The sequence below is a fragment of the Simochromis diagramma genome, unplaced genomic scaffold (assembly GCF_900408965.1).
Source record: "Simochromis diagramma unplaced genomic scaffold, fSimDia1.1 OVJJ01000293.1, whole genome shotgun sequence".
NCBI classification, from domain to species: Eukaryota; Metazoa; Chordata; class Actinopteri; order Cichliformes; family Cichlidae; genus Simochromis; species Simochromis diagramma.
Window position 1 is genome coordinate 20632796 of NW_024386801.1, and position 20730 is coordinate 20653525.

The 20730-nt window shown below is 38.4% G+C and overlaps 1 protein-coding gene across 4 annotated transcripts in view; it reads right to left on the reverse strand.

Moving 5' to 3' along the window:
* Positions 1–18292, reverse strand: part of kif21a (kinesin family member 21A) — a 58301-nt gene extending 40009 nt beyond the window's left edge. For all 4 annotated transcript variants that reach the window (XM_040026482.1, XM_040026483.1, XM_040026481.1 and 1 more), the window contains exon 1: positions 17904–18292. In XM_040026482.1, coding sequence (XP_039882416.1) covers positions 17904–17947 — 44 coding nt within the window. In that variant the 5' untranslated portion in view covers positions 17948–18292. The remainder of the gene's footprint in view (positions 1–17903) is intronic.
* Positions 18293–20730: the final 2438 nt, after the last annotated feature.

The following is a 20730-nucleotide window of genomic DNA, read 5'->3' on the forward strand; positions in this document are numbered from 1 at the left end:
CCTCAGATCAGTGTCACATTCACCGTTTTGTGACACGTGCCATTGTGTGTCTGCTGAGAGTGCACTGACGTGCAGAGGTATTTTGGGAACACCAAAAAAGCCTCAGCAGACAGTTTTGGCTGCACTTTGTCTTCTCCTCTGGTCACCATTTGACGCAGTAGAGGAGGATCCATTGTACATCACAAACCCAAGCGGTTAAAACAGAACTGTCATGGATCCACATAGCAGGAGCAGCCGGAGCAGTGTGTGGCTTCAGGAGATTATGAGATTTTGCTTTAACTGCACAGTTTGTCTCAACAGTACAGTAGAAAGTAACTGAAATGTAGCCTGAAAGTTGAAAATCCTATTTACTCTACAGATATGTAATTGTCCCAGTTAGCCTAAGTGTAAATATTTTTTTTAAAATCTGCCTCAGAAGAGCAACTGAGATACAGAAGCTGGTGTTGCTGCATGTCATCCATGCTCAAAATACAAACCCTGTGTAAGCAAGAGTGCACCAGCCCATGCTACCTTTCAGAGTTAAAGCTCGTGCTCTATTGTATTCATGTCATGTTGCTGTCTTAATGCACAATATGTAATCCTAGTCAGAAAATCGATTAAATTCCGTGTCAAATTTACCGTATTTAACCAATTACATGTTTCCAAGGCCACACGGGGTGGGTGGGGGGTATCTTTGTTGCAGATAATTTAACTCACTAATTGGGTGTGTAATCCTGTCTCTCTGAATACCCTGCAGCACTGTCTCACACCTGGGAATCTGATGACATTTCCTAAATTAACTCTGCATTTCATCTGCGCCATCAGGATTTCAGCATTAATATTATACACAGTTATGTTCAATTTTTTTTTTTTCAGAATTATATATTCAAATTTGTGTATTAGAACAAATAACTAGCCACCATCTTAGCAATAACAGGTAATTAAAACAAAAAAAAGAAAGCTTTTTTGTTATAGTATATATATATATATATATATATATATATATATATATATATACACATACATATATATATATATATATATATATACACATACATATATATACATACACTGTGTATTTGTCCCAAATATACAGTATATTACTGTGATTGTGTTATTTTTGTGTAGGTGAATTTGACATTAAGAACTTATTAACCTTACTGCTTCAATAGGAGTTAAGAGGGTAGCTCTAGATTGTTTCTCATTAAATGCACTTAATCAAGAGATCAGCAAGTGTGACCTCTTCTGTGAAAGCAGATGTTTTGGCAGTTTGCTTGTGTGGAGCACTCGGTTGCATGTTATCACAAGACACCAGCAATGATCTTAAAGATGTTTCTGTTGCTGCCCATAAATCTGGGAATAGTTATTAAAGCCATTTCCACCAATCTGAAGTCTATTATTCTGCAGCAAGAAAGAGGATTTAAAAGCGGTAAATATTCAGGAGAGCTGTCAATCTTTACGCGATGTCCCAGGAAAATCATCATAAGCTCAGTGCTCACAGAATGACCAAAAACCCAAGAGCTCCAGATCAGATTCTTCAGACTTCAGTTAACATTTAAAATGTTAAAGTTGGAGAGAGTACAATTTATGAAAGACTGAACAAGTATTGCTTTTTTGGAAATATTGCTTGGAGAAAAGTCAGCTGCAGTTTGCAAAGTTGCACCTTAAACCCCAAGACTTTTGGAAATTTGTCCTTTGGATAAAAGACACCAAAGTGGAGATGTTTGACCATGATGCACAGCGGGACATTTAGAGAAAACCAAACACAGCACATCAGCACAAACACCTCATACCCACCAACATATCAAGCACAGTGGTAGAAGGGTGATGATTTGAACTTATTTTGTAGTCACATGTCCCCCAATCGTTGCGGTGACCACCAAGGTTTTTCAAAGGTCCAATCAAAAACCCAACTAAACTACTATAGCCCTTGAGAGCTGTGCATAAAAGAATGCCTTCAGCTGAGATCTGAAGATATAAAGATGAGTGGCCCAAAAGGCCTCCACAGATAACAGACTGATAGTCTTACAGCAACTTACATCATATTATTGCTGCTAAATGTCCTGCAAGCTACTGAATCACAGTGTGTACTTAGTTTTTCACACCATGCTTCTGCATTAATTTCTGAGAATATTTAATAGAAAAAAAAAAATGTTGGACTAATAAATATACACTAAGCACTGATTACACATTCATCCATTAAAAATATGCAGGAGCGGGCACTGGTTTGTGGAAGCTGCCATGTCACCCACCTAGGCCACTGTCTTGAATACAGTGGCCAGGATGGGGACTGTCATTTTACCTAAACGTGTTTTATGTATGTGGCTTGAGATCAGCCACAAACATAAAAGTATGCCTTATAAGTTATTCTAATTCAAGGATCACATACAAATCACACTCTCTCTGGCAAACAGTTTGATTAAATTCTTAGATCATATGAGTTTATTTGGCAAGTATCAGACTTCAATATGACAGTTGGATCCACCTGAAAGACAGCTTCACTAATGTATGTTGAACTGTATGACTGAATGATTACATTTATACTTCCACACATTCACACGCTGCCAGTATTCAGCTATGAATACTGGATCACGCCCAAACCTGCTACCACACCCCGAATCCCTGGAACTGCCACCAAATCACATTTTCACTGCTCCTTAATAAATCATTAAAGGTGCTGCATATCACCTTTCTTTAAAAGGAGGGATGGAGTGCATAAATGTGTAATTGTCTGCCTGTGTAAGACTCCACAAAGTCATTTCACTTTCACCAAAACCTTCAGTTTTAATTTCGGCTGTCTGAAAAAAAAGTGTAAATAAGATAAATGGTATTAAATTCATGCAATTCCTGCACAACTTTATGCAAGGATTATTTATACAAGGTCATTTTTAAATGGTCTCATTTCCTTTTAGTAATCTTATTTCTTAAATGCACACTCCATCTTAGTTTTTGAGGAAAAACACAGAGTAATCCTTAGTAATTCAAACACAGACAAAGGTCAAAGCTAAGATAAAACTAAAACACCCTCACAATGGTTGGTGCAGATGGGTGAGTGAACAGGCCAGAATTTTATATGGAGATTTGCTGAGGACAGCAGCGTAGCTGCTTCAGATGATGTCACCTGCAACTGGGCTCGTCAAAGCTTCCATGTCCTTCACAGAGGAGACAATTATGCCTGTGTGAATGGCTGGGAAAAGCAGGACGTGCAGAGGACAAAAGTGGTAGCAAGAGGGGGGGGGGAAAAAAAAAAAAAAAGACCGTCTTTGTCACACACTTGGCTTGCTTCAAGCCGCTGCAGGCTGGTGGCTACATGCCTTCTTGTGGTTGTAAACAAAGTAATGAAGCACTGGTTAGTTTAACATTGATTGGCTTGATTGGATTGAGATTGAGTTTTCATTAGCTTCCTTTATCAACTCTGAAAAAAAAAAAATCACTCCTGCACCACCAGGGTGGGGTTCACCTTCTCTAAGCAAGTTCAGAACTAGGCAGGTAAGTTGCAAATTACAGGAACACAAATTGAATTCCTTTGAAGCTCTTTGGTGTCATTTAGAAATACACTTGTATGTGTGTAGGTCTTTGTATGACAATAGCAAAAATCACCTGAACCCAAAGATATAAAGCAAACCAGGAAATTCTCAAAATCTGCAAATACACTACCTTTCATGCATTGTCTTGCTTTAGGTGGAGATGTGTGTAAAGCTCTTTGTTTTGTGCTTGTGCAGATTTATGTTACTTTCCTTCTACTTTATAGAAAAGGGTTTCATGGTGAAGCTCTTACCAAACCAGATATTTTGTACAATTCAAAAAGCCTACCAGCAATTTTAAAGTTCATCAGTTAACCGTTTCTATATTGTGTGTAAACTAAGAGATGATGATGCTGAAAACCTGTGTAGGCCTAATTTTTTGCACATGGACAGCTAAACAAATGAACCAATCCACAATGATGTTGTCATCAATTAAATCTTACCATTTGAGTTAGCTACAAGCATTTTCTCCGTGTAAACACGCTGCATGCTGGCAGAGGTTGCATATTATTACACTTACATGCAAGTAATCAACTCTGCAGTACAGGGATTAAAGCTAAAGCTCTGCTGGTTTGTGCAGGGAAATTGAGAGGCTGACTACACATTTAAAGATATTTTTAACGCAGCTGGAGCAGCAATTATATCTGGCCTTCACCAAAATTAAAAACCTGCAAGAGAGACTTCACTGTGCAGAAATGAGACATTGGTAGGCAGCAGTGGATGTTACATTCCAGCTTTTTCACTATATGCCTACTGCAGGCATGTTGGCTTACCACCTCAAATGAAGGAGGTGGTAACCAAACAAAGCATTTAAAGAAAACTACCGTAACAACGCACGATAAATGCTTGAAAAAGGTCCTGGGCAGCTTCTATTTGGAGAATCGTTTTAAAGAGTCCCACAGTACAATGAGAAAGTGCATTTTTACCATCAAAAAACTCCAGAAGTGCTTTCATGCTCTGCCCATTCAGCCTGACGGGACCACCTACAGCACCAGACAAAGAGCTGAGAGCAGCATCTACTTTAGACATAACACTAGGCCAGAGAGGAGGGAAAAAAAATATGTATATATATATATATATATATATATATATATGGTTTTTTTTAGGGGGGGGGGGGGGGGAGACACACACACACACACGCAACGTGTTACAGCAAAACACAAATCCATCACTAGCAATGTTATATATAAACATTCTGGACTACGCATGACAATAAAGGGCTGGTGGGTGGTGGGGGTTGCCATGGTGACCAGTAATAGAGGCAAAGAATTAAAGTCATAATCCGATCACAGCAGGATATAATGCTGGTCTGGTCGACCGAAAGATGCCAGGAGGAGGGGCAACAGAAAGAGACTCAGCATCTCGTGGCAGTCATCAAAGACTTGAGGATGAGGTTAAATTGCTACCGGCCCAAGAAATTAGGCAAGAATATTTTCTTCGTCTACAGTGCTCAAGAAATTTATTAGGCCACCACCAAAGGTTTATGACACAACTGCCCTAATTTAACAGTACTGTTAATTAAAATAAATAAATAAATCTTTTCTTGTAATTGTTAATCCACCAGTATATGCAAGCTCTTTAAATGGAAATTTTCAAACTAAAATATACATTTTTATCTTTAATGCTACCAAATACATTTTAAAATGTACTGTTACACTGAAAAAGGTAAAACTAGAAAAGCAAAAAATTATTTTTAGAAAGATATTAAGAAATTACAAATTGGTACATTTGAGTTTTCTTGCTTTTGTGACACATTAGTTAAGTCCTATTCATCCTCACCACTGTAGCCCAAGCATGAGAAATACCAGTCTATCGACCACTGGGATCATTTTCCCTATTTCAACTTTTAAAACTCAGCCAAGCCCAAAGTAAGAAAGCATTAATTCCACAAGGAGTTGCTGATGGGAAATGAATTAGCCCAAAGCTAAGTTGAGACAAAAGGCTGGCTTTTGTTTAAATTTACTGGCCTGACTCCTACATTTTATCTAAATATGTTTATGAAGATAAAAACAGAAAATAATAAAATAAGGAATTTTCATTTTTCAAAAAACGTTACAATTATCATACTACTGTAGTTCTCCCACAACCATCCACAATGGTGGAGGACTCCCTTGTCCTCCACCATGTTTCCAAAGTCATACCCACACACACTATACAGACATACTATAAAAAGGCACAACTATTTCCAATACAATCCACTGTGATGTAGTTCAAACAGGTAAAGTACTACCAGGTTTATCTTAGTACCATGTGCTTCAGTGATACTTGCACACATAAAAAAATATTTACAAACTCTACATAAATGTATTCTTATACAGACCAGTTACATATCAGTCAGAGCAAATGAACATTCAATATAACAATTTGAAACAAGTTCTTCACACCTCTACGTACATCTTTTCTAGATTCAGTTTAAGTACTAATAACTTTGGTAATCAGTAAAACACATTTCTCAATTTAAGAAAGGAAGGAGTTTTTACAGATAAATGAAACTTGCCATCACAATAAAATCAGGCATAAGACACACTTACAGAAGAAAGATTAAATCACAATGTAAGACAATTTTAACAAACACCAAAAGCTTAGTATGTGAGTTTTTGATCTCTTCTAAAGAAAACAAATTAGTTTCTTCATTTCATTATTTGGTTATTTAGGATCACAGATCTATTCAAAGAGAAGAAAGACATGCTAATATGAGCACATCTCAATATTTGTTTGATATTGAAATGATCATATGAATTCCAATAAATAGTAAGTGCACATCAAACTTTTTTCACATTGTTTATTTAGAGGTAGGGCTGCACAAACCCTAAAGGAAGGGCAAGGTTCTCACAACAAAGCCCTTAATTTTTTCCTAATCACTTCAACATAAACAAAGCTTATTTTGGCAACAGACTTCTCACCTCATGGTGCGACTTAATCCTGGAACAGGTAAAAGAGACTGGGCATGAGAATGATCACACCCCAGCTTCCAGCTTCACAAATCTTTTGCACAAATGCTAAAAACTTTAATAAAAGGATAGAATTGGATTGATTCTGGACTGAAATTATAGATAAAATGCACAAACATACACAAACAATGCTTTTGATACCAACTGCTGCAAATGCCATCTTAGGACTATGAGGAATAAAAAAAAAAAAATATAAAGCTCTTTGCCATAGTGATTCACAAAACATACAACTGATCTAATTTTGAAAAGTTTACGATATTTATAATGAAGCTGCTGGCTTGTGTCGATACACTTTTAAGCATGCTGCAAAGCAAGACAGAGCAAATTCACCACATACTTTGCACAAGGTCAGCACTTGCAAAAACAAGGCACACGCCCACGCCCCTGTCGGGGCACATTGACTGGTTTACAGTCTGCGTGACGTGTGAAATCTGACCTTGCCCTGCTCCCAATTTTCCTTTATTATCATGATTCCTCTAATAAGGTTTTGGATATGTGTTGATATCCCACTCATTTTTCAGAAACCGTGTTTATGAAAACAAATGAGGGCATGCCAAATCCCTGTGGCATGCTGATAACAACTTTGCTGCTTCCTGCAGGTCAAGGGTCAGACAGCAGACTGCCCCATCGTAACCAGAGGGAAAGGTTAGGAAACAGAAGGCCTCAGCTAGGGATCATATGAATTAGTCAACATAGAAGGGAAAAGTGGTACAGAGACCAGTGTTACTTTTGGAGAAATGCTGGCCATAGTGGTCCTTTGCTTTAACGGCTTATCTAGGTCTTAAACAAGCACTGAGCAGCATTTGTGGGTTGTTGCTGTTTTTTGTTTTGTTTTTAATTGCAATGTGTAAATATATTGTAAAGTAATTTAACTCTCAGTTCCATCTAACAACCTTTAGACTAATTTCAGTGGATTTCCAGCAAATTTTAGCCAAAGTTAGCCAAAGATTATGGAGAATTATGTTATACACATCACCGGCATCTAGCATAACACAGATTTTCCAAAAACTAATCACTGGTCCAAGGGCCAAGGCACAAAATCTTCAGTCACCTCTCCTCTCTGCTGATACTTTGTAATTGCTCCGTTCACACCTGCCACGACAGATCTTACTGAAGTGCAAAATGTGTCAAACTATATGTGGTGAGAGCATCGCCAGAGAAATGTTCCCTTGTAATTACTGCTTTAATTAAAAATAAAAAATAAAAATGATGGCACAGGAGTAATTTTAAACCCTCTTCTTCTAATCTGGTTGTCAGGCTTTATTTGTAGATATTCCGGTGTTGCTTTGAACGAGTCATCCTTTTCAGGACTGGAAACACTGACACAACAGACATGCTGAATCTAATACGAGGTGTCTAATTCAATGTGGATCATCACACACAGCAAATAAACTCTGACATCATTAATGTGGGTCTGGTTAAGTAATGACCGCGAACATCTCATAACAGATTCTAAAAAAGATAACTTACAGTCAGAAGACGAAATTACGCTAATTAAATATTAAATATGGAATCTAATGTCCATGCTCCAGAATCCAGGCCCATGTTATTGTTGCCATTGTTTGTACTGACAACATATCAGCATACAGGGAAAGCCGACAAGGCTTCTACATATCACATTATTTTATTACGAGTCTGTTAAAACAGGTTTAAACACACAATAATTTTTTTTGTATTTTTTCTTAAACAAAACCTTGTGATTAAAAATGTTTTAACCCCACCCCCCCAAAAAAAATCTAAAAATTTAAAACTCAAACATTGAGGTGAATACTACCCATGTATTAGAGCCACATAAATAAAAAAATAAAAAAAACACAATGATAACTGCACTCATAATTATGTCAAATATATTAAATGTGTTTCAACAGGAAAATAACAAAAGCATGTACTTTACACTTGTTTTTACGTCACTACAAACATTTTAAATATCTTCAAAAACAAAATGAATATTTAAAAAATACAATATAATTCACTTAAAAGTAAAAACTGCCCAGAGAGTAAGCTAACTTGGTGAAAGTTTGTGCTCACAAAGTGCTTCTTGTTTTTAAATGCATGTGTTTTCTGCCCAGTGTTTGCCCCTTTTTCTTTTCTTTTTTTAAAATGTGGCTGCAGGTCTATTTCTTTGTTTTCCTATATGCAACTTCCCAAACAACAACAAATAAATACTGCAGACATTGTTAAAAGCCTTTATGAAAACTGCTTTGTCTTTTTTGCAGTGCATAGAAGAAAAACAAAAGATATGATTTCGTCCAATTAACCAACAAAATAAGGAGAAAATGTACCCTGAGATAGCACACTCCTCTGTGATAGAGGCAGAGTTAGGCCTAGACTGCAGTGTCACTGAACCATGTGCTGTTGACATAGGAATCTCATTTCTGTGTCAAACATGGGTCAGCGACACAAAGGCTAGCCCTAAAAACTGTGTGTGTTACAGCCAGCCACCATCTGCAGTTTTCAGGCCAGATAGAAGATAACAGGTTAGGTAAACACACCATTCAAGACAGAGTGGAAGGCACTTTGACTCTGCACTTAACTATTTACAGCTCTCAAATACAAGACTTTATTTCACAGTGGGTGACCAATCAACACAGAAAGATTTAACAAAGGCATTGTCCACGTTTAGTGTTTAAATCTGCAGCAAAAAAAGTGAAAGACTAACACCTCATGAATATGCAGATTGAGTCAAACAGCTGCCATATGATGCCAGCAGGTGGTGGAACTTCATTTGCACTTTGGTGCCTTCAGCAGGATTTAATCCAAGGCTGCACTTTAGGTGCAAGACATCTAAACACAGGAGGGGTGTTTGACAAGCAAAGAAGCTGTTTTATTGTTCAAGTAACTGCTTGCTACTCCTCATCCAAATTGAAGATGTGATGCAGAGGTGAGCCACTACTCCTCCAGCAATTAGATATCATAACAGCTAGAATTTCAGTTTTTTGTTTTGCATTTTCATCTGCTGATGCATTTTTTTGCGATTAATCAGATAGGATAGGGTAAGGGTACATAATGACATCCTCAAAGGATTTAATGAAAATGTATAAAGCCAACGGTTATTTTTCAACAAATACTCATTCGAGTATCATGTATTTTGCTTCAAATGCAACTATTTGTGGTATGTACTGGCATAGCTGATGACAGTTTGTTATCAAAATTGCTTCCAGCGAAAATAAAGACTATCCAATCCAAAGCTGAACAACGATTGATAATGTACCTGATGAACTTTGGACCATTGCAACACCCTCATTCCTTTCTTTTTCAGCGATTCTGTTATAGATTTGCTGTGTGTGGGATCACTGTCCTGTTGCATGAGCCAATTCTCATCAATAACTGTCAGTAGTTATAGGTATAAAGCAGAGTTCAGAGACTAAGTGTCCATGTCTAGTGGCTCCAAAACGAGACCAAATTACCACTCCTTCACCACAGACTGTATGAGGTCTTTGATAAGCTGATATGTGCCATGTTTGGCTTTCACCAAATGTGGTATTGTACGTTAAGGGCAAATAACCCTATCTTCAGTTGCAGTGTTGTAACCAAAGAAAACACTGCGACCCAAATTCAATGCCATCACATTACTGTGGTGGAATACACAAACCTCACTTTGGTTTAGGTTAAAAAAAACAAAAACACCCCTGCTAAGCTGACATGTAAAGTGAAGTAAAACTGAAAATCACCATCCATAATGTCTCTGTAACTATAATATTAAAACATGCATCACACTTTTTACATTAGAGAAAAAACAAACAAACATGAAGTGCTAGATGAATGGATTCCAGTGCTAACATAGTCATGGGTCCCTAACATGGTGACTGCAAGCTAAACATGCATCTTCCATATCAGCACAGCAACATCTATACATTTCAACATAACCTTAAAACAAAATCTGATTCACAAATAAAAACAGATCACTTCATAGAAAAAACATCTGTCCCCATTAACTATAGAGAGTCTCTTGACATAAATAAGGTGGCAGCTTGCTATGCAAACAGAGCTATTTGTGACCGTCTGAGTCCTATTTGTGATTATGCAGGCAGTTGGATGATAGAAGTTAAGTTACATCCACATCCTATTTGTGGCTTCTGTTCTACATTTAGACTTCATTCATTTTTGGCTAAGTCCTTAACTGGACAGATCTGTACAGTGAACAGGAAAAGGCATACATATCAAGCAGTGGTACACTGCTGGTAAAATAAAGGACTGGGAAAGAAAACTACCTAGGGGGAAAAAAAGGAGCAATGCAAAGTGCGCCAGAGCAAGACAGTGCCAACAACTGAGCCAATAACATTTTTCTAAGGGTGTGGTTTGCATGTAAGCTACTCTATGATTACATCCAATTTATTCTGTGTAACCATCTAATTTTTATGCTGTATAATGGAGGAGGAGAAGGAGAATTTGGGGAATCCGGTTCTTGTTTAAAAAAACAAAACAAAACAACATGTTGACATGTGGTGCATGCAGACTGCACAGCACAAGGCTCTTTGCATCGGTGCAGATGCATCTGGCAGAAATGTGCTGACTCCTGAGGTTGTGATATAGATAACTGAGGTCTTCCAGGAGTGCTGCGGCCAGTCAGGAATCTATTTTGAGGCAAGTTGAGCTTAAGTGTAGGCTATGCTTAGCATAGCCTAGGAATGCAAGAGCCTTCTGTCTAGAAGGAGGTCATGATGGCCAAACACTGGAAGTGTTATCTGGGCTACACTCAAATTAGTGTGATACAGGGCAGTCAGTCACCACGACAAAGTCAGTTACTAAAGATAATTTGACTACCTGATATTGTGGTCCTGCTGCAGTGAGCATGTAAGGCCTGCTGTGGAACTTTTCCTAACAAATACATAGAGCTATGTATTTTCAGTAAAATGTGCCTTAAAATCTAAGTTTATGTCTTCAAACTGCTCGTTTTCTCCAACCAAAATCCTAAGATATTCAATTTACAAACTTACAATACAAAACATTTACTGACATTTGTGAAGCTAAAATACTCAAATAGTTTTTTGACACAGCATACCAACTATATCACTTCTAGTTTGGAACTTGCAGAAGGCATTTTGTCATTATTTTTTGACATTTTAGATACTAACCAAGGACTATAATCTTAGTGAAGTGCAGCACTTTTAACAGTCTGTTATCACAGCACTTTATCACACAGGATTAAGTGCTTTGTGATAACCTAAATGGCACCACTATAAAGTCATGCAGGCTGTCAGCTCGAGTAATTTTTATACAGTAAGATCATGAAGTACAAATGATGAAGGTCACTTATGTTACATGATAATGAATTGAGTCTATTCAAAGCTTGCCTCTGTCTCTTGTTGGGATCACATACCTCTTCCCATCTAATGCTGCAGGCCAAGTAGGTGTTATTCATAGCGTCTGCGTAACTTGGCCAGTATTTACACATTTTGGCTACTGCTTAAAAAGACAAGAGGCATGTGCAGAGATGTAATACAGTCCTATGAAAGCCTCCATCAAGCCCTTTCTTTAATAAAAGCATTTAAATAGAATGACAATGAAAAAGTGTGCGGAATCTACACAAGGCAAAAGAAGAACTCGTTGATTTAGACAGAGCCAAAAAAGTAAACCAGATCCTCCAGACTGATATTAATCTCCTACAGTTGTTAATCTCAGCAATAAACACTATTCTTCCCTTGTTTGTGGAATACTGTGTAAATAACAAATTGAATCACATCACTGTACCAAGAAATACTGTTTTCTATGACATGTGCCTGTTGTAAATGTTACTGACATTTTGTGTTTTGTTAAATCAAGTAATATGAAAAGGTTCTTGCTGTATTCCGTTTTCAGTTGAAAGTCAGAAATCCCGAGTTCTGAGTCGGAATCTTCCACTGGAATGCCTCCTCAACTCTGATTACCCACCAGACCCCAACTTCACATTCCAACATGGTAGCAGTGCACATAAACAATAGTAAAGCTTTAAATCTTGTAAGCTGTAACGCCACTATTGTGCATTTACTAATTACTAACCTATACACAGAGCACTGACCTGTGGATGTGCTGCAACTGTGTTTAAGTGAAGGGAAAAAGGTGATGGATGAATTTCTCCCTAGCAAGGTAGAAAACCTGTTTTGGGGGGGGTGGGGGTGGCTTTTTCCAACTATTAATACTGTTACTGCAACATGGTCACTTCAGGAATGATGTCACTTGTATCTCCGACATCCAACTTCTGATGTAAACGGAGTGCAGCAATAAGTGTGCATTAGGACTGCTTCATTCAGTGATACAGCTCAATATTTGGCTCGCAATGGTTATTCAGCAACAGTATTGAGGCAAACTTTCATTTTGCCACCATTCTCAGTTTCTCAGTCTGCTGAATAAGTTGTTCAGTAAATTAATTTTTAACATTTTTGAAAATGAAAAACAACAACAACAAAAAGACAAAAAAATGGCAATGAATAAATATTTCCCTCACACTTCCCTGAAGCCTGAGGCAGTGGCTTCAGATAGACTGACTCAGAGAAAGAGAAAGCAATTAATGCACAAGACAAATATACTGCCACTTTTGGTTAAAGTTAAGCTACTATTATAGTAATAGCAGAGGATCAATTCAGTTTTATATGTATCACAGTTCATACCCTTTTATGATCCTACAAATGGGAGAAGTGTAGGTGATACTTTTGGTTTAAAATTTTAATAAACACATTGTCAAACTGGTTTTTAATCATCTGCAGAATAAAATAAATAAATTTAATTTCAAGATGAAATTAAAATATTTGTACAGCCACCCTCATAAATTTTAAAGTTCAATTTAAAGTTTTAGGTAATAGCTTTCAGAGCTCATCATGGTCAGATGGTTTCCTATTTTTTTTTAACTTTTAAATCTGTACGTAATTACTGTGTCTCTGAGGTGAACTGATTAATGCTGTTCATAGAACCTCAGTCCAGGTTAGAGACGGAGGGAAATTCAAATCAAATCAAATTCAAATTTTATTTGTCACGTACACAGTCATACACAGTACGATGTGCAGTGAAATGCTTGGACAACTGCTCGTGACCTAAAGAAAACAAAAAAGGAAAAGGCTATGAATAAGACAGGAAATAAATATAAAAAATTAAAAAGGGAAATAAATATGAAAATTTATTGTGCTTTTGAGATTGTAGCTCAAAAACTATAAAACTTCCATTGGACTTAAGATCTGTGCTGATCACCCAGTCCCAGGGTCAACATTTGAAATTTAACCAGCAGTGATGGGTTAAAAAAAAAAAAAAAAATTACACTGGACAATTTACTAGAATGGGAGAAAAAAAAAGAACGCAGGTAAAGACCAACACACTCTTAAACCCACACACAGACACATCTAAACGACTGTGGGTCAACAGCTACATCCTGACAGACTCTCACAGTTCAGTGGATGTGAACAAAGCGCGAGGTCTGCAGAGGCTTTAAACTGAGGGGCTGTGTTTAGTTGGTGCTGCCATGGGCGACGAACACGAATCTAAATGTCCTGAGCTCCCACTGGTCCTCTGCCAGTAACCTACTGGCCCTGCCCTTGTTACAGTGTCCAAAAACTATTAAAGCTTCAATCAAAAAATTCTTCATGTCTTTGCACTTCAACTACAAACTTTTGGACAGATAAACCTTTAGCTTTTATGTAGCATACAAAAACATGAGTTGCTTTTAAACACAGAAAATAGGTATGTTAAGGTTAGCCAACTAATGCTTCAGCTAACTGTTTAACAACAGACACAAATTGATATTTTACATGTAGCTACATGCTTTTCCCCCTTTGTTTTTGTTTTTTTTACAATTTTTCGACTGAGCCCTTTTTCCCCCCTCTCCGATGAAAGACACTAATCTCTATTTGCATTGTAAACCTTGGCTCACACAGCTTTTGTCAGCTGAGCTGAAGCCCATTCTGGTCAATAATATAAGATATCTGCTCTAATCATGCAGCTCATTTTAACAAGATTGTTCCACCACAGTTAGTCCTGTCTCTACAGCTGGCTTGTGAGCCACAACCTGAGGCTTAGCCTTACCCACTTATACCAGTTGCTGCATGCCTACACTTGATTACATTAAAGCATGGCTGTAACTTAAGTCTTAAGAGGTTTAGGGACCCATTTAATTTCATTATCGTCATTGTTATGGCCTTCAGCTGAGCATCAGAGACAACAAGTCTTTACAGGGGAAAGGAGGAGGTAAATTTCAAGGTGAGATGTGGCATGGCTTTTTATTTCGCAAGCTCCTCCACTTTATGTTATTAAGTGGTTAATGCACAAGCTAAGCTCTTACAGCAGATATAAACAAAGTCAAAGATACTTCTCTCTCACTTTGATCCCCAGTGCTAAGCTGTCAGCACATTAAAAACAATGATTCTGCTACATACACTAATAACAACCACAGCAGGCAGGTTCAGCAAGTCCTCACTGCAAGCCTTTCGGCCCCTCCCATCAATGCACACCTACCATTTAAAACAGACTGTTATGACATAATGGGCTGTTCAAATAAACCAGGTACAGTACAATTAATATAATGTAGTCAGGGAGGGATAAGACTGTGCAACTGTTTCACAATACACCTTCTACTGCCACCATTTTTCTGCACGAGTAAACACTGACAAGCAAATGTTCTCAGCTTTGAGTTCCTTTGTAGAAGTCTGACAGAGCAAGATGGCCTTTTTTATATAAACATAAAGTTTTGGCCTTAAACTGTTAAATTACCTTAAGAAGTCCTTTTAGTCCTTAAAACCAACCCTGTATAAAACAGAACCATGAAAACTGTTGGTCTGTGAGATGAGTTCAGCTATTTTTCCATGATGTCTACATATGAGGCGTTTTTGTTGACACACACCTAACCAAATATCCATAGGCTTGTTGGGTTTAGCAGAGAGAAAAAACAAAAACGAAACAGTCATGCCCAATTTGAAGCATCTATGCACATGCACATGCACTTGTCACTAGAAAACCCATTACAGATGAAAACTGATCTTCAGTAAAACTCTGTGGTAACAGAATTACATTTAGAGGCATCATTATGAGAAAGCTCAATTATGCTTTTCAGGGTACATTTACCAAATAACGAGTCTCACATATGGCAAACTGAAGTACAGTTTACTAAGATCAGAGCTGTAATTTTAGCTGGTGGAACCACAATACAAAACATTCACCTCTTCCTAAGTGAATGGTTGTCTACACTTTCACTGCAATTTGCATGCTCCTATAGCGACTCTCTCTGACAATGCAAATCATTTTAAAAATACACTTGCATCCAATTTCGACAGGCGTGTGTTTTACCTTTCATATGAAACTGGCATATCATAATTCTGCTACCTTACACTCATGTATGAGGTGTGAATCAATATGAATTATTACATTAGACAGGTGATTTTTTGTAATCAGATACGTTGACTTCATGTGTACGCTAATAGGAGAAAGGGTTTTCTATTCTATGTAGACCCCCTCCATTTCATCTTGTGGGGCAATTTATTGTCATCATCAAAGTAGATTATGGTTCGGATAACAATTTGGCAAAAAAACAGTCGCTACTTTATGATTTGTGATGGTGATAATTAACTGAAAGAGTGTAGGGTGAACAGAAGTTAACCAACTTGCAGAGAAGAATATTAAACACTCTTAAGAGGTAAAATAGTGTTCAGCGGAAAAAAGCTAATCAGATTTAACAGAAATGCATTATTAAAATTGATTAATGATGACCATTACCTCCACTGACCTTTGACCTAACTGACGCACACACAACTGACACCACAGTTCGTTCATTCCTGGATGCATATTTCCGGACTTTTGATTTCTTCAGGACTGTTTGGATATTGCATCACACAGTCTCACAACGTATCACTGTATAACCATACTGTCATTATAGTGGTAGCATTATAGGAGCTGCTCCATTCCTAACCTTACATCCCTGTAAACATCAAAGGTGATCAAAACATTTCTAAAACTCTTAACAAAAACCCAAAGTGCCTGCAGCAAAACAACACTACAAATCACACCACAGAACCGAGACAAACAGCAAAACTTTACAGTAAGGCAGCGCAGGGCCGTTATATTACTTAGTGCAACCCCAGAGGGACAAACAGGAAAGCCCCAGCAGAGTAGACTCCAGGTGGGGAGAGACAACTGACCGCATTACAGGCTCCACAGGGGAGAAGTGGCACTCGATCCACTTAGACTGGGACGGCGACATGCTGCTTGTTCTGGGAACTGTTTTGTAATTAACTGGGCAGGTTCAGGCAGTTGCCTGTTTTGCTTTCATCCTTCCATTAAAACCACTAAATGTCTATCTTTGCAAAGGCAAATTTTTCAGGGAGTTATTTGGCAACAAATAACAGGCGGTACAAAACAGAACATCTCCAGAATCACGAGTTTCTGTTGGAAAATGTCCCACCAGAAAAACTGTGTTCGAAACCAACACTTGAGACCAATTCAACCCCTGTTTTACATGGAGTAGCAACAGCATAAAATAAATTATTGCCCTCATAAATGGGATACTGGGGAATGGTATCCGGAAGCTCAGCACAAACATAATCATCACAAATAATGACGAGGCACTTGTGTGTCTTTAAGGTTGAACAAGGAACACAGGCGAGCAGCTGAAGATGAAGATACCAAAAAAAAGAAAAAACAGATATGAGAAACTATACTGCCGTTATGAGTCATTTTTATAATTACTATGGATACGCACAGACTGGAGGGGAGAGAAAGAGATTGGTTTCCCCATTATGTCACTGTCACTTCACCATCTGGGTGTGAGCGGCCTTCTTCAGCATGAATACAGCCGCCCACATCAAGTGCATGAAATTAGAGGTGAAGCAGCCTGTCCGTTTGGTGAATTGATTGGAAGAGTACTGAATCGCTGAGAGCCGTGACTGAGCTGTCCACTGAATGTCTACAAACAAAGAGCAGACTTGACAGCGTTATAGGCCCACTGCCCTTTTCCTTGGAACCTGACTGTCAGTGAAGCTCTTCTTTCATCGATCCACTGTCTCTGCAGGAGGCTTTGATGAGACGCCAGACCGTTGGACGAAGACAGGCCGACTGGCTCTCTCCCACCTTCTCCATCTGTTTCCTTTTCTATGATAGAGAGAGCCGCTGCAAAAAGATATCGTCACTCCTCCCAGCATGCACGCTACAGAGGATGGCCCGTGAATGTGTGCGCGCGTGCGCGTACGTGTGCAATGGGCGTGATGCTTTATGTTTGTGAGCCCCCAACACAAAACCTGCTCATTCAAACTGAGGTGAGAAACAATTGCGCCGCAAATATGTCCTGAAAGCCGGTAACAGCAACGTCACGACGCCAAAATATAACGACGCGGAATATTTTCCAGGTCAAAGAGTGTTTGGCGAACACAAGATGATGCTGATGACCTGCAGGTGTTTGCGAGGCCCGCTGCACTGACTGACAGGTGGCACCGGGCAATTAATGTTGCTACGCATTTGGGAGTTAATGGAAACATTTAAATAGTCTTTAGCGCCTTACCTCAATGCCACACGGACAGAGCTTTCATCCTGTCCCGTTGTCATGATTCCTTATGCAATAGCGGGTAGAAGAAAAAACAATAATAGTGCGGATTTATCTGCGTTGGCTACTAGCCCCGGCAAAAAAAAAAAAAAAAAAAAGGAGTGCGCACTATACTCCCGCTGGCGAGCGGATCACCTCGACTTCAGCGCCGCCATTAAAAAAATAAATAAAACCCACAACAACCTATCTTAACGGTGTTTAGACCATGATATCGGGGAAGAGCCGCGGTGGTGTGCCCGCGTGCTGCGTCTACGTACGCTGCATCTCTGCGCAACTTGGCCCTGATGCTCCGACTCGAGCCCGTCTGCACACTGCCACTCCGGCTGCTGGTGAGCCAATGGCGCGCGCGTACGCGTTCATTGGTTCAAACACACTCGCACATGTGCGCGCGCCCCTTCCGTGCCTCGCCGTTCCTCTCTCCGCTCCGTTTAGACACTGGGAGGGATCCGCAGTGCGTCAGCAAGCCACGCCCTCTCCGGGTAGTGAGGCGATAGTAAGAATCACTGTATTATTTTTCCCCCCAGTATATTGCAGGAGTACCAAAATCTGCATTTCCACATTAATAAAAAGCGCTCGTGACACAGTCCAGAAAGAAGTCTGTAGCCCAAAATGTACATTTTCCAGACAGTTATCATCGTTTTATGATAGAAAATGTTGGGACAATATTAATTTAATTTTAAAACATTTTTTTTCTGTGCGTCTTAGAGAAATCACAGCACCATGAACCGCTTTACAGCATCAGCCATTTGGCTTTCAGGCATGAAGTCATGTCAGCAACGGCAGAGAATCTACCAGCAGCCTTCTGATAGCAGTAACCTTGGACTACCACAAGCTTCTTTTACACAAAGGAAAGTTTCGATAGCTTAGCAGGTAGATAGTTGGACTTTCATGTGACTATAAAAGACAAAGACGAGTCTCTATAAGAAATCCTAAATGACATCAGTACATATTTCGAATTCAATTTAATACCATATCAAAACGTTTGTTTTAAGCAATTTTACAACATCATTTAAATTACCAAATAAATAAATGGCAACATTCTATTGTTTATTATTTAATATACTCTGTAATCATCCCATTTAAAAAAAATAGCAATCATTTAGTTTACAGATAACAAATATATGAATCCATGTTCCCAGTAGCAATAAATTTAAAAAAAGTCACTAAAATTGCACTGGCAGATAATCTATTTTTTAAGCTCACATATAAAATAAAGGGTTTTTTGTTGTTTTTTGTTTTATTTTGTTTTTCTTTTGCTCCCTGCTAACGTTCATCGCGATTTATTCTCTTTAGTTGTTTTTTACTGCCATCTTGTGGATTGGATAATCACAGTGCCACACGAAGGAACTGTAGGGGCCAACACTGCATTTATGTTTCTTAGAAAGAGTGGAACACATCTGGTCACAATGGAAATCAAATCCTACGACTGCACAGAAATAACTGACTTGGTGTGTAATTTGCACCCCTTCTCTAATATAAACATAACCTGACGTCTACAGAGCCAAAACTGTGACTCAGCAAACCTTAAGACCAGGTCAGGATTCGATATCCCGTGGCTGCATTGTTAGATTTTGGATCATATGAAAGTCTTTTTTTTTTCATACATTTTTATTTTTTCTACAGTGTCAGATTGTTTACAAAAACTCATCCTAATGAATTTAATGCCACCTTCCCACCCCACAAACACCTGTAAAAGTATTATATAGTTACTCTATTACATATTTTATATTTATATATTTACAAGTTCTTTAATTGAAATAAACTTCCCATCTTATCTACAACATGTTCTAGTTTTTATCCCTTTCTCATGCCATAACAAAAAATTGTCTTCACCCGACCAAAATCTGGATTGTTCCAAATGTTTTAGTTTACCTGGGATAAGTGAAGACTTTTAACACAACCAATTAAATACAAAACATCCTGAATGTTCATCACCTGGTTTGCCACAAAACAGAAATGACCCAGTGACTACTGATTTTTTCCATCAACTCAACATTTACCTGCAGTTTCAAGATCAGGGTCTCCTTGTGACCAAAAACACCAAAACACTATCCCAACTTTGCATTAAGTATTTCACCTAAAAATGGGCTAGAAATCAACCACTGTAATTATGTTAAAAATCATATGTGATTCTCCTTTGCCAACATTAAAGTGGCCTGAGATTTAAAGCAGCACACACACTTTAAGACTGTGGGTGCCGGTTTAGTTCACTGGGATGAGCAGGGGACCATATGACATAATGCAACATGTACACTAATGTCAAATGGACTCTGAACAGTGCAAAGATCACTCACAACAGTAATAAAAACCATAAACTATATAAAACCGTACAAGAAACACATAAAAAGACCAAAGCTGCCTTTCCCCACTCTCCCAAATCACAGAGAGCACATTCATGTGGACATGGACAGTCAGAAGGATCTTTTATATTATTAGCTTTAACTATGTAGGTCCTCTAGAGTAGGTAGGGGGCATCCCATGGTTTTCTGGGCCACCCTCTGGAGCGCCTTGTTTTGTGCCACTGTACAACAGGAAAACCACACACAGAAGTAATATATTAAAATACTCTGTGGAGCAGCAGTAGGACACCAACAGCCTCTGGGAGATGTTCTTCCTCAGGATCTTTGGGAAAGTCTCTGTTATTCTTTGTTTCAGTGTTGTGAGCACTTCAACAATTTTTCATGCCGTCTTAGACTCTTAGAAATGATGTCATGTTACCATCTTCAATTACATTTGAGCAACACTCAAATGACCTTTTCACACAAAAACTGACTGACTTCACAGA